The 13,609-nt window shown below is 47.0% G+C and overlaps 1 protein-coding gene across 1 annotated transcript in view; it reads right to left on the reverse strand.

The window, feature by feature from the left end:
* The window catches only part of DSCAM (DS cell adhesion molecule), a 690,454-nt gene that overhangs the window by 95,349 nt on the left and 581,496 nt on the right, over positions 1-13,609 (reverse strand). The window contains exons 19-20 of the mRNA XM_059889928.1: positions 10,877-11,032; positions 666-799 (exon numbers count right to left, since the gene is read on the reverse strand). Of these exons, the coding sequence (XP_059745911.1) occupies positions 666-799; positions 10,877-11,032 (290 nt within the window). The remainder of the gene's footprint in view (positions 1-665; positions 800-10,876; positions 11,033-13,609) is intronic.

Here is a 13,609-nt window from a genome sequence, read left to right on the forward strand (position 1 = left end):
TAGAGGTTGGATCGCTGGGTTGGGAAGGAGAAGGGCATGACAGCTCACTCCAGCATGCTTGCCTGGAGAATTCCATGGACAGAGGAGTCTGGCGGGCTGCAGTCCATGGAGTCACAGAGAGTTGGATGTGACTTAGCAACCGAGCACACGCGCGTGCACACACACACACACACACACAAACACACACTGTACTTGGGAGGGTCACAGATTGTTGATAAAGTCCCTCATTTCTAGGACAACAGGGTTTTGTCTGCTGTTAAGTCTCAGTGGGGAATGGGCAGGGAAGGAAGGCAAGGTGGGAGGTGGGAAGCAGGCGGGGGAGGCATTTGAAGACAAGCGCAACAGCAAAATCAATAGGCGTTGTCCACTGACTATCAATTAAGCCTTCTGGGTTTTGATTTTGATAAAGCCAGCAGGCAGTTTTGTGGGAACTCACCCAATAAACAATAATTCCAAACAATTGTGTCCCTTAGAAGGATTCAGAAGTCTATTTTCAAATGAGGTGCTAATGAGAACCTTGCTTTGTATGTGGAGACAGCAGAGAGAAAAATAAAACCACTGGGAAGACCCAAGTAGGTGGAAACAAAAGGAGAATGACCCAGATGGGAGGCCGAGGCTTGTTTCTGGAAGATGCTTGAAAGGAACGGGGTGATTTACAAACTTACTGTGGGGTAGGGGTGCGAGCAGAAGACCGTGTACTTTCGGATGATGCCATTCAGCTTGAGGGGTGGCAGCCAAGACACGAAGACCATGGAGGCTGAGGCCGCTGCCGCCTTGACCCCGGCAGGGGGGCCTGGAACTGGAAAAGTAGGATATTTAGTCACAAAATGAGGGTACTTCCCCCTTCCCCCAGTGCTGCACCCAACTCTGTCCCCCTACCCCACAGGACCCCACAGGCCTGGCCACGCTCTCTGCTCTGCTCGTCAGGAGTCAGTGTTGGGGTCTGAATTGTGTCCCCCCAAACCTATGCAAACTACAAACTGGTACTTGCCAATCTGCCTCTACAAGGATTAAATCACGGCCACTGCAACTTCTGACTTTTAACACCTCTGGAAAGGAGTTCAGTGTGGAAATCAGGAATGCGGCCCTGTGTGCTCTGGGAAGAACTGGCAGAACAAGTCTTCAGATAGAGCAGAAGATTTTACGAGCCCACTTCTTGCCTCTCCTCATATCTACCAAAGCACTAAAATCTTTCATGGTGACACCTGCTCCTTATGACCAGCAGTGAGTCTCTGCCAAAACATGTTTGACTGTAAGTAACCCCTTCACAAAAATCATATATACACTGACCATCCCCCTACTTCTTTGGGGTAGTTTCTCAGAGCTATCTGAAAACCTGTCTCCCAAGATACAGTCCTCATTATGCCACAAATAAAACTTAATTCACAATTCTCATGTTGTGCTTTTTTTTTTTCCCAGTTGACACCCACATGTGGAAGCTCTAACTCTACTACCCCAGGAAGTGACCTTATCTGGAGATGGTATCTTTACAGAGACAATCAAGTTAAAGGGGTCATTTGGGGGAGCCCTGACCCAGTGTGGCTGGTGTCTTTGTGAAAAAGGAGGTGTAGACACAGAGAGGCCGTGGCAGGGGGAAATGATGTAAAGACAGGGAGAAGATGCCCTGCAAGCCGGGGAGCTGTGCTCCCTCACAGCCCTCTGGAGGAACAGACCCTGCCTACACCCTGACCTTGACCTTCTGGCCTCCAGAACCGTGAGAGGACACATTCCTGCTGTTGGTCCCCCAGTCTGAGGGACATTGTTACAGCCACCCTGGGTGCTAACACAATCTTGGGCCAAATCTTGGACCAATGATCTGAGAACTGCCTAAGCCCTATTCTTGGCCATGTCCTCTAAAAGCTCACTTCAACAAGAATCCTGCTCAATCAGTTAGCTCAGTCACTCAGTCATGTCCAACTCTGTGACCCCATGGACTGTAGCCTGCCAGGCTCCTGTGTCCATGGGCTTTCCCAGGCAAGAATACTGGAGTGGGTTGCCGTTTCCTCTTCCAGGGGATTTTCCTGACTTGGGGATTGAATCCATGTTTCCTGCATCTCCTACATTGCAGACAGATTCTTTACTGCTGCTCCACCTGGGAAGCTGCCATACTACACTTGAAATTCCCACAATGTCTGATCAAAGTCTCCATTTTCTGTCACCCCTAGGTAATATCTGATCATCCTCATTTGCCTTCTGCAAAATTCCAGTGAGGTCAACTTAGCCTGAATGCCCTTCCTCCCTGGTGTTTCCTTTTAGTCAGTTAAACATTTTATTTATTCATTTATTTTGGCTGTGCTGGATGTTTGTTGCTGTGTGTGGGCTTTCTCTACTTGTGGTGCACAGGTTTCTCGTTGCTGTAGCTTCTCTTGTTGCAGAGCAAGTGCCTGGACCTGCTCTCTGCAGCGAGGTGCTCTGAGAGCTCATACATCTAACAAATATCCGATCACCCCGGCATTTCCACTCTTGACTCACAAACCTTAGAACTATCCTTTTCCAAACAGGGCTCACCACCTTCTCTCTGACACCTCCCTCCTCCCCTAGTGCAGGGACTGGCACAGCCATCTTCTTGGTTGCAAAAGCCAAAACTAGAATTTCTCTTCCCTCCTCACTGTCTGTCAGTGGACATGTAAAGTTGCCCTTTAAACCTCCATGTGGACAAATCCAGTCAGATACTGGGCTTTCTTCCCAGCTCTATGTCATTCCTTAGAACTGGACCCTATTTTAGGTCCCCAGCTGTGGGGTGCATCTCTCACATCAGGTCACTGACACATGATGACCGACAGCCTTAGGCTCCTCTTGCCTGGGGTCATTTCCCACCCTCCACCTCGTCTTTGACAACTCTTACTCATCACTCATCTTCTGCTAACTCCCACTTTCTCAAGAAAACCCTCTCTGTCACCAGCTTTGATGAGGTTAGGACTCCCGGGTTCTCTGAAGACTCTTCTTCATGATACTTGGGGTCGTAACCCACTCAGGAGTGACTGGTAAATATCTGACTCCCCCACCAGCCTGCAAGTCTCACCAGGTCATCCTGTTGTCTCCTGTGTCTCCAGGGCCCTGGCCAGTGTCTGGAACATATGAGGTCCTCCAAGCAGACTTTCTAAATGAGCTCAGTGTGGCAGGCAGGGTTCTAAGACAGCGCCCAAGATTCTCACCCCCTGATGTACACACCTGCGTAATTACTTCCCCCTCCATGTAGGTGGTACCTGTCACTGTGATGGATGGATAATTCTCAAAATCAGGTTACATATTGTGCAAAGGTGAAGGGATTTTGCAGATATATTAAGGACACAATCAGTTGGCTTTAAGTTAATTGAAAGGGGAGTACCTTGGGTGGGCCAGACCTAATCAGATGAGCAGCTTAAAAGAGGGTCTAGAGGTCAGACAGGGGTTAGAACTGTAGAGACAAGGTCCTGTGGGTGACGAGGGGCAAGCTGCCCCACTGTGACCACATGACCATGAGACCCTGCTTGGCCACATGACAGGGATGGGAGCATGGCCTCTTGGAGCCAAGAAGATGGTCTCAGCCCTGAGGTCACACGGAAATGGATCCTGCTCAACACCAGTGAGCTTGGGTTTCCTATGTGGCCAGCAGGTAAAGAACCTGCCTGCCAATGCAGGAGACATAAGAGACGTGGGTTTGATCCCTAGGCTGTGAAGATCCCCTGGAGGAGAACATAGAAATCTACCCCAGGATTCTTGTGTGGGGCTTCCCTCTTAGCTCAGTTGGTAAAGAATTTGCCTGCAATGCAGGAGACCCTGGTTTGATTCCTGGGTCAAGAAGATCCCCTGGAAAAGGAATAGGCTACCCACTTCAGTGTTCTTGGGTTTCCCTTGTGGCTCAGCTGGTAAAGAATCCATCTGCAATGTGGGAGACCTGGGATCGATCTCTGGGTTGGAAAGATCCCCTGGAGAAGGGAACGGCCACCCACTCCTGTATTCTGACCTGGAGAATTCCATTGTAGTCTATGGGGTCGCAAAGAGTCGGACACAACTGAGTGACTTTCACTCTCTCTGTCTTGCCTGGAGAATCCTGTGAATAGAGGAGCTTGGCAGGCTATGGTCCATAGTGTCACAAAGAGTTGGACACGACTAAGCATGCACACCAGTGAACTTGGGTGAGAACCTAACCTCAGATGAGACTCCAGGCCCAGTAGCCATGGTGATTTCAGCCTGTGAGGTCCTGAGTCGGGGGTACTCAGACAACGGTACCTGGACTCCTGACCCCAGGAGATGGTCAGATAATGAATTTGTATTTTAAGGTTTTGAGGATTTGCTGTACAACATAGAAAATGCATCCATATAGTCCAGCCATCTAATAGTGTATCTTAATGTGAAACATCAATGTTATTGCTCTGTAAAAACCCTGCCTTGATTTGAAGTAAGACAGATGTCTAAGGATCTTACAGACACTTTGGTCAACTTCATTTTTATCATCATCATTTTTCTGGCCTCAATGATCAGCCATAGGCAGGGGTGTGTGTGCGTGTGTGTGTGTGTGTGTGTGTGGTTTATGGCTTGTTTGGTGTGTGCAGTATTTGTGTATGTGATGTGTGCTTTGTGATTTGTGTGATGTGTGAGATGTGTGTGTATAGTATGTCTGCATGGGTACTGTGCAAATGGTGTGTTTGTGTGTATGTGGTGTACATGATATATGGTGTGTGTGCGGTATGTGTAATATGTGTTTATAGTGTGCGTGCATATGCGTAATGTATGTGTACGTGGTGTGTGTGGTGCAGATGGTACGTGTCATGTGAGTGTATGTATATAGTGTGTGTGTGTCTGGTATGTGTGGTGGTGTTTGTGGTGTGTATGCAGTTTATGTGTGCATGCGTGTGGTGTGTGTATATTGTGTACATGTGCATGCTTGTCACATGTGTACGTGATGTGTGTAGAGTGTGTGTGCTATGCATAGTGTAAGTACGTGTTTGTGGTGTGTGTGGTTTGTGCATATTGCGTATTTGTGTGGTGTATGTGTATGTGGTATGTGTGGTGTGTTATGTATAGTGTAAGTCTATGTGCATAGTGCATGTGGTATGTGTGTACTGCGTGTGTGTGCATGTGTGCCATGTGTGTATGTGATGTGTGTGATGTGTGTGTGCACCTGTGTGTGCATGTGGCCCACCAGCACACCTGGGCCCACTGGAGCCACGGCTCCACGTGGCTTCTCTGAGCCATGAGCAGGGGACATGGGGGTGCAGGGACATACCCACGATGGGTGTATCCTCACACCCAAGCAGTCTCCATCACACTCCAGTATGTCTGGCCTTTGCTCTCACAAGAGCTGTGGTTTCCAAAAAGCCTTAAAGTGGGAAAATCTTTTAAAGTATCATGTGGGAGACCCATGTACAACATGATGGAAGTGGAGGGGCTCTTCCTGAAGCAGAGCAGGGAGTCCCCCAAGGGCTTCCCGATCACCACCGGACACCTCTGGGGGCCCCAGGAGCCCATGTGAGGATCCCCATAGTGCAGGGAGTTTTGATGCTCACAGGGTGGAAGGCCTCCTGGGATGCCCTGGTCTACTGTGTGGCTGTGAGTGTGACTATGGCACAGAGCAAATCCCAACCCTGCCAGCTGCAGCAGGACTCTGGGGCAGGGTTGATACAAAGCCTTCCGTGTTTCCTGAAGGGTGGCACTGCTGGTGGCTAGACAAATACACACACACACACACACACCACACACAGAGTCCATCACTTCTAAGGTAAACCAAGGTGCGGTTACTCTATCATCTGAGAACACACCATCCGTGCTGTCCAGGGGATGCATGGCTCAAGATAGGAATGGCCAGAGGACTCAGAAATATCCTGATCCTCTTGTTTTTTTCTCTTTCTCTTAGCTCCACTTTCAGATGTCCTAGCAAGGAGATTGTTAACCATGGCAGGAGGCACCAAAGATCACATGTCACAGTTCCTGTTGACCTTCCCACACGTCAGTTCCCAGAGCTCTGTGCACTGCGATGCGTTCAGTAAATATTTGCACTTAAACCATCTCTATTTATACATGTGCAGTGTTTACTTTGCAGCAAAGGATCAAGGCTGAAATGACCTTATGCATGCAGGATGAAAATAATTGGAAAATTATTAGATCATGTTTGTGTGTGTTCTGTTTCTCCATGGCTTTGCTCAGATTACAATCTCAAGCAAATAAAATGGTATTAGGATTTCACGAACATTTTAGAATTCAGAATTGGTTGTCTTCGTTCAGAACCAGAAAGCTACATCCATAAGTAATCTTTTGTGGTCTTGAAGCAATAATAAAAATCCAAGTTCTCATTGACTGAACAGTTCTCATTGAACATTGGGAAGAGAATCTGAAATGTAAGCAATTCTTCCAGACCTCAAGAATGTATCCATGGACCATGACTGTGGTCCTGATGGATGTGAGACTTGTCTATGGACCCAATAATTTGTCCAACATTCTACATCACAGATGTATATGAAGGATCTCCATATTCTTGGAGAATACGACCAAGAATCTATGCTGGTGCTAAGTTGCTTCAGTCGTGTCCAACTCTGTATGACCCCATAGATGGCAGCACACCAGGCTTCTCTGTCTCTGGGATTCTCCAGGCAAGAACACTGGAGTGGGTTGCCATTTCCTTCTCCAATGCATGAAAGTGAAAAGTGAAAAGTGAAAGTGAAGTCGCTCAGTCGTGTCTGACTCTTAGCGACCCCATGGACTGCAGCCTACCAGGCTCCTCCGCCCATGGGATCTTCCAGGCAAGAGTACAGGAGTGGGTTGCCATTGCCTTCTCCAAGAATCTTTATAGACACTGATAAACTACTTCAGTTCAGTTCAATTGCTCAGTCATGTCTGACTCTTTGTGACCCCATGGACTGCAGTATACCAGGCTTCCATCTCCATCACCAACTCCCAGAGCTTGTTCAAACTCATGTCCATTGAGTTGGTGATGCCATCCAACCATCTCATTCTCTGTCATTCCCTTCTCCTCCTGCTCTCAATTTTTCCCAGCATCAGGGTCTTTCTCAAGGAGTCAGTTCTTTGCATCTGGTGGCCAAAGTATTGGAGCTTCAGCTTCAGCACTGGCCCTTCAAATGACTATTCAGGGTTGATTTCCTTTAGGATTGTCTGGTTTGATTTCCTTGCTGTCCAAGGGACTCTCAAGAGTCTTCTCCAGCACCACAGTTCAAAAGCATCAATTCTTCAGCACTTAGCCTTTTTTTTGGTCCAATTCACATCCATGGCTGGCACAATTCTTCACCATTTCTAGATTGGTGAGTTTTTTTATGTGACTCTGGGAGACAGGCTTATTGTTATACCAGTTTTTCTCTCCTTTCCCCCAATCTCTACTCTGCTTCTTTTTGAACATGCTAATGATTTATCTCAAGTAAATATTGACCCTCAGTTTTGTACTACTCTTTATCCACTCACTATCACAAGTGGAATTTCTGACCTCCTTCCTGGGCTAACTGATATACCTGAGGCAAGACCTTCTGCAATCAATTGCATCTCCCCTTATTATTAGCACTGGATATGAAAGAAGGGAATAATTGATTAAAAAATTAGACTTTGGGTCTTAGGGCCAAGCTTTGAGATAGAACTCTATGATGATTTCTAAATTTGGAGGAGTAATTAAAAATTGATCCCAATGAGGATCAATTTGAATACATTTAAATTTAAAACACAATAAATAAATAAATTTAAAATTAAATTTAAAATAAAGTTTACATTTAAAATAATTTTTAAATTTTGTATTTATTTATTCATTTGGCTGTGCTGGATTTCAGCTGCAGCACTCTGAAATCCACTCAGTGAGGATCAAGGGGAAGTGGAGAGGCTTCCCCTTTCACTGGATTTCTGCACTTTCTTCTGAAAAATTCAGGTGTTAAAATTCATGTTGCCAATCAATTTGTTCTTTAAATACTAATTCCAGTGACATCTGTGTTATTGCTTAGCAATGCAAAAGACAGTTCCACCCTCGCTCTGAAGGAGTGGAGATTAAATAATCAAATGTCTAGTGTCAGGAACCGTCCCACTATGTGTCAGGTTAGGTGATGTTTGCACACATCAGTTCACTTTTTAGATTCTACTTCTCTGCTGTCTGATTGTCATGGAAATTTGGTACATGAAGATGGTTCAGTTCAGAGAAAGTGTGATAAGGTGCCAAAGTCCCCTGGGCAGCAGGTGGCATAGCAAACATCTTGATGAGACTCTTTGGTTACTGCATATAAAAAATTAGGGGCTTCCCCAGTAGTCCGGTGGCTGAGACCCCACACTTTCAATGCAGAGGACCTGGGCTTGATCCCTGGGTTCGATCTAGTTCCCCACTGGGTCAGGGAACTAGAGCCCACATGCTTCAGCTCAAAGGTAGTGTGTGCTGCAACTGAAACCCAGCACAGCCAAATGAATAAATAAATAAAAATTTTAAAAATTATTTTAAATTTAAAGTTTATTTTAAATTTAATTTTAAATTTATTTATTGTGTTTTAAATTTTAAATTTAAATGTATTTAAAATTAAATTATTTAAATAATAATTTAAAGAATTAAATTATTCACTCAGGGCATAGCTTTGCAGACATCTCTTTGAACCTGGGGCTTCCTAATGCATGGTATTTTGACCTTCAGTTCAGTTCAGTCGCTCAGTCGTGTCCAACTCTTTGTGACCCCATGAATCACAGCACGCCAGGCCTCCCTGTCCATCACCAACTCCCGGAGTTTACCCAAACTCATGTCCATCGAGTCGGTGATGCCTTAGATTTCCCTAAAGAATCCAATAACTGGGCAAAATGACTGGCACCTGCCTATAACTGGGAATAATTACTTGTGTGTACTAGAAAGACTGGGGGTGATGCGGTTTAATTTGTGTGTAGCAACTAGAATGCAAGAAGGGCTAGTGAAGATGATGGTGGAAGGGTGGATGGATAGGCTGCTTCAGGGGGAGGGCTGGGTTCCCTGAGGGGAGAGCAGAGAGAGGTGCTGTAAACATCAGGGCAGTGTCCTTAGAAGACAGACAAGCTGAAGGGGAGAGAGTCTCCAGGCCTCCAAGTGCATGACCCTAGCCTTGTTCCCACAGGACAGCCATGGGGTGAAGCAGCAGCATGCTTATATCCTAGGTAGCAAAGGACTTCGGGCTTCCCAGGTGTCGCTAGTGGTGAAGAACCCACCTGCCAATGCAGGAGACACAAGAGACGCGGGTTCAATCCTTGGGTTGGGAAGATCCCCTGGGGGAGGACATGGCAACCCACTCCAGTGTTCTTGCCTGGAGAATCCCATGGGCAGAGGACCCTGGTGGGCTATAGTCCATAGGGCCACAGAAAGCTGGACATGATTGAGTGACTGAACACACACACACACACACACACACACTCACACACACACACTCACACACAGTAAAGGACATCTTTAAAGGACTCCGCCCATACACAGGCAGTCATGGGCAGTGAACAATAGCTCTCCCACCCCTGCCCTGACCAGCTTCCTAGGGAACTTAGGCCTGAAAGATGTTAAAAAAAAAAAAAATCGTGGAGCCAAAACAGCACAAAATTTAGGTGTAGTGGTTGCATCTCAACCCTGGCTCTGGTGTAATTCTGAACTCCAATCTGGAAAGTCCCACACAGGTATCAATTTGACACCAGTTGCCCCTTCCTTTACTAAGGTGGAAACTGCTTTTTCACTATTGCTATAATATGTCTGCTCATGCTTCATCACTCAGTAATGTCTGGCTCTTTGTGACCTCCATGGACTGTAACCCGCCAGGCTCCTCTGTGCATGGGATTTCCTACGGAAGCATACTGGAGTGGGTTGCTATTTCCTTCTTCAGCTATAGTATGTATCAGAAGTCAAATTATTCTTCAGCACATCTTGGATAAGGCACCCCAGGCTTTCCCTTAATATAAAAAAATGATTTGCCATACAGTTTTTGTAGGATTGGGAAACAGCCATATAACAAGTCCAAACTGCATGGAATGGTAAGATTAGTGATCTGAGAAATGTGCTATAATTAAAATTTTACTAAATTATCATAAACCCTTGTAGAAGTGAAAGTCACTTAGTTGTGTCTGACTCTTTGTGACCCCATGGACTATACAGTCCATGGAATTCTCCAGCCAGAATACTGGAGTGGGTAGCCTTTCCCTTCTCCAGTGGATCTTCCCAACCCAGGAATCAATCCGGGGTCTCCTGCATTGCAGGTGGATTCTTTACCAACTGAGCCATGAAGGAAGCCCCAAAAACCCTTGTAAGAAATTTTAAAAAATTAACATGAAATTCTCAATTGAGGGCTTATTTTAATGTTACTCCAAAGCTGGCAAAGCATAGGACAATGTAGATTATTACATAATTTTTAAGTGGAGAGATGGAATTGGTCAGAGCTTACACTAATAGCTGAAGAGGCACTGAAATTATTCTAATGGGCATCCCAGGTGGCTCTAGTGGTAAAGAATCTGCCTGCCAGTGCAGGAGATGTAAGAGACGTGGGTTTGATCCCTGGGTAGAGAAGATCTCCTGGAGCAGGGCATGGCAACCCTCTCCAGTATTCTTGCCTGGAGAATCTCACAGACAGCAGAGCCTGGTGGGCTACAGCCCATGGGATTGCACAGAGTCAGACACAACTGAAGCGACTTTGCACATAGCTCCCCAAAAAAGAATGAAAAATTATAGGGGAAGAGAGAAACAATGGATAAATCAAACAAGGTGACACAGGAAGTGTGGTCTGAATTGTGCTGGAATATTTTAGGAAGGCAGCAAAACTGTTCAAGGAGCCAAGTCAGGAATCGGTGGGTGAGTTAACTCTCTGACCCAGCCTTTCCAACAATGGCTCCTTCCTGGGAATGCTGCCACGTGGCAGGAGCCTCCTGTGTGTCCCCTGGAGGTTCAGACAGGACCTGAGCCCCCACGCCCTGCCCCCGTGCTCACCATCCTCTTTGGTCCGGGTGAAGATCTGCTCGCTCCGGACGCCGTCTCCAGCCCGGGTAAAGGCCAGCACCTGGATGCTGTAGTTGGTGTATTTCTCCAGCCCATCCAGCTCTAGGGAAGGCTGCGTGGTGGTGACATTTTTAATCTCGCCCAGCTCTGGAGGACAAGAAAACACGAGCGTGTTACCACAGCTGTTGGCATGTTCTTACTGCTGCCCAGTGCTGGGCCCCCATCAATCACTCCCTGAAATCACTCAGGGGTGTGGGCACAGCCTTCGTGAGACACTGACCCTCTGCGGTCTCTTGAAAAATATCATTTGCACCAAATTGCCACAGAGTGCCAGGAAGAAAAGAGGTCTGGAAAACAGCAGTTCAGTCAAGTGTTATAAACCCAATGCCAACAGGCCCCTCCAGAACTGTCCCCAAGCAGGAGTAACCCAGCAGATTCTCTGCACCCTGGCCCCAGGAAGCCAGGACCACGTAGGCTACGTAAAGATACTTCTAACTGCTCATTAAGAAGCTTCTACAAGTTGAGCCTAATTTTCTGGTTAACGTAAGCAGACTCCTTTAAGGTACATGTGTTTTCTTGCACCTAACTTAAACTGCGGTAGCCCAGCACAACTCCTCCTGTTGCCTGGAGTAAACCCCTTGCCCACAGGACAGGCTGATGTGTCAGGAATGCGTCGTCAGCTAAAAATGCTTTGTGTTCTGCAGCGGGATCAGATAGTGACATGCGAAGATGGAACTTTGTGCTGGCCTGCCTGAAGCCCATGACGCATGGCAGCTTGAGAAAACTCACAGGGCTTTGTGAAATACCAGCAGGGGTGCTCTGGATTTAGAAATGAGCCATTGGCAGAGGAGCTGGAAGAGGACAGAGGGGCGAGAGCTGCCCACCTTTAGGGCAAGTGGTCATTTGTGGAATGTTTGGTGCAGCCTGACCCCTGTGCCTGGGGGGCTGGTTTAGTAAGAACGTGGGCTGGGAGATGGGCCAGGAAGGAGACCTCCTTGGTGTCTGGTCATCTCTGCACATGCTCACAGTGCACGCAGCACTCGCAACCAGGTGTCCCGCAGTGTCTCTCGCTTTCTCTGGCCTCAGGAAACACAGCTGACACGCCACGCTGCTCCTAAGGTGCCCTGCGCTGGGTTCCCATGCGAACTCACTCACTCAGCATGACTATCCTTTTGTTTCCACTGGCCATTCCTTTTACAGAAGGGGAAACTGAGGCAGAGAGAGGCTCAATGTCTTCGCCAGGTCACAGATCTGAACACAAAGGCTGAGAGCGTGGGCTGTGGCACCGCATATGGTGTGGCCGCATGCCCACGGTCCACACTCTCAGCTACTGCCTGAGGACACTGGGTGGATTCATGTTGGCCGGAGGAACTGGGTTTCTGCCAGCCTGGTTTTCCCTTCTTGCTCTTTGTTCTTCTCTCTTGTCCTCCTAGCATGTTGCATGGACGTTCAGAGATTAGTGGTCAGGTATTTTGTGGTTATGGTGACTATGAATGTCTGTGTTCACTTTTCGTCATCAAAAGGTGATATCAGGGCTGAACTGGACACAGTAGGAAAGCTGAATTTCAAATAAAGCAGGGGGTAGTCGAGGTGTGTCACCCCCATGCCAGGGACCCCTGTGTTTGATGACGGTTGGGAGGGGAGGGGAGAAACAGTGGGTCTCAGGCATGGCCCCGGACCCAGTAGGAGCCCAAGGCCTGTTTCCACCATGAGCAGCTCATGGGCAAGTTCTGGAGGCAGGATGCTTTGCTGGGGGGAGAGCAGGGCCAGGGTGAAGCCCCCGCAAAGATGCCTGAGGTCCAGTGTCTCCTGGGGGCTACCAGCCAGTGGCAGACTTTCAAGGGCCACAATTGAGAAGTCGCAGCAGATGGCTAGTGAAAATAAGAGAAATGTTTGCTCCTGTGTGGTCCCCGTGCACTTGGAAAGTTGACAATCATTACCCTCAGATGGGTTAGAAATGCTTTCCTGTGAAAGAACAGTCTTTCCTAGGTGGCCATCAGACCTGTTTCCATTACATTGTTCATTTATAATTTTCATTTTCTTGAACATAGACAATGTAGGTCAATGAGAGTAGCATAAAAAACTCAAATGCTAATGAAAAAAATGCAAGTGTATCTCATCAAGATCTTTTCAGATTCAGGAACTTTTACATTGTGACAAAGATTATGCCAAAGAAGGGCAACGCCAAAGAATGTTCAAACTACCGCACAATTGCACTCATTTCACATGCTACCAAAGTAATGTTCAAAATTCTCCAACCCAGGCTTCAATAGTATATGAACCAAGAACTTCCAGATGTTCAAGCTGGGTTGAGAAAAGGCAGAGGAACCAGAGATCAAATTGCCAACATCTGTTGGATGGTAGAAAAAGCAAGAGAATTCCAGAAAAACATCTACTCTGCTTCACTGACTACGCTAAATAAAGCCTTTGACTGTGTGGATCACAACAAACTGTGGAAAATTCTTAAAGAGATGGGAATACCAGACCACCTAACCTGCCTCCTGAGAAACCAGCACGTAGGTCAAGAAGCAACAGTTAGAACCAGACGTGGAAAAACAGACTGGCTCCAAACTGGGAAAGGAGTACATCAAGGCAGAATATTGTCACCCTGCTTATTCAACTTATATGCAGAGTACATCACGCAAAATGGCAGGCTGGATGAAGGACAAGTTGGAATCAAGATTTCCAGGAGAAATATCAGTAACCTCAGATATGCAGATGACA

This window comes from Bos taurus, chromosome 1 (genome assembly GCF_002263795.3).
Source record: "Bos taurus isolate L1 Dominette 01449 registration number 42190680 breed Hereford chromosome 1, ARS-UCD2.0, whole genome shotgun sequence".
NCBI lineage: Eukaryota > Metazoa > Chordata > Mammalia > Artiodactyla > Bovidae > Bos > Bos taurus.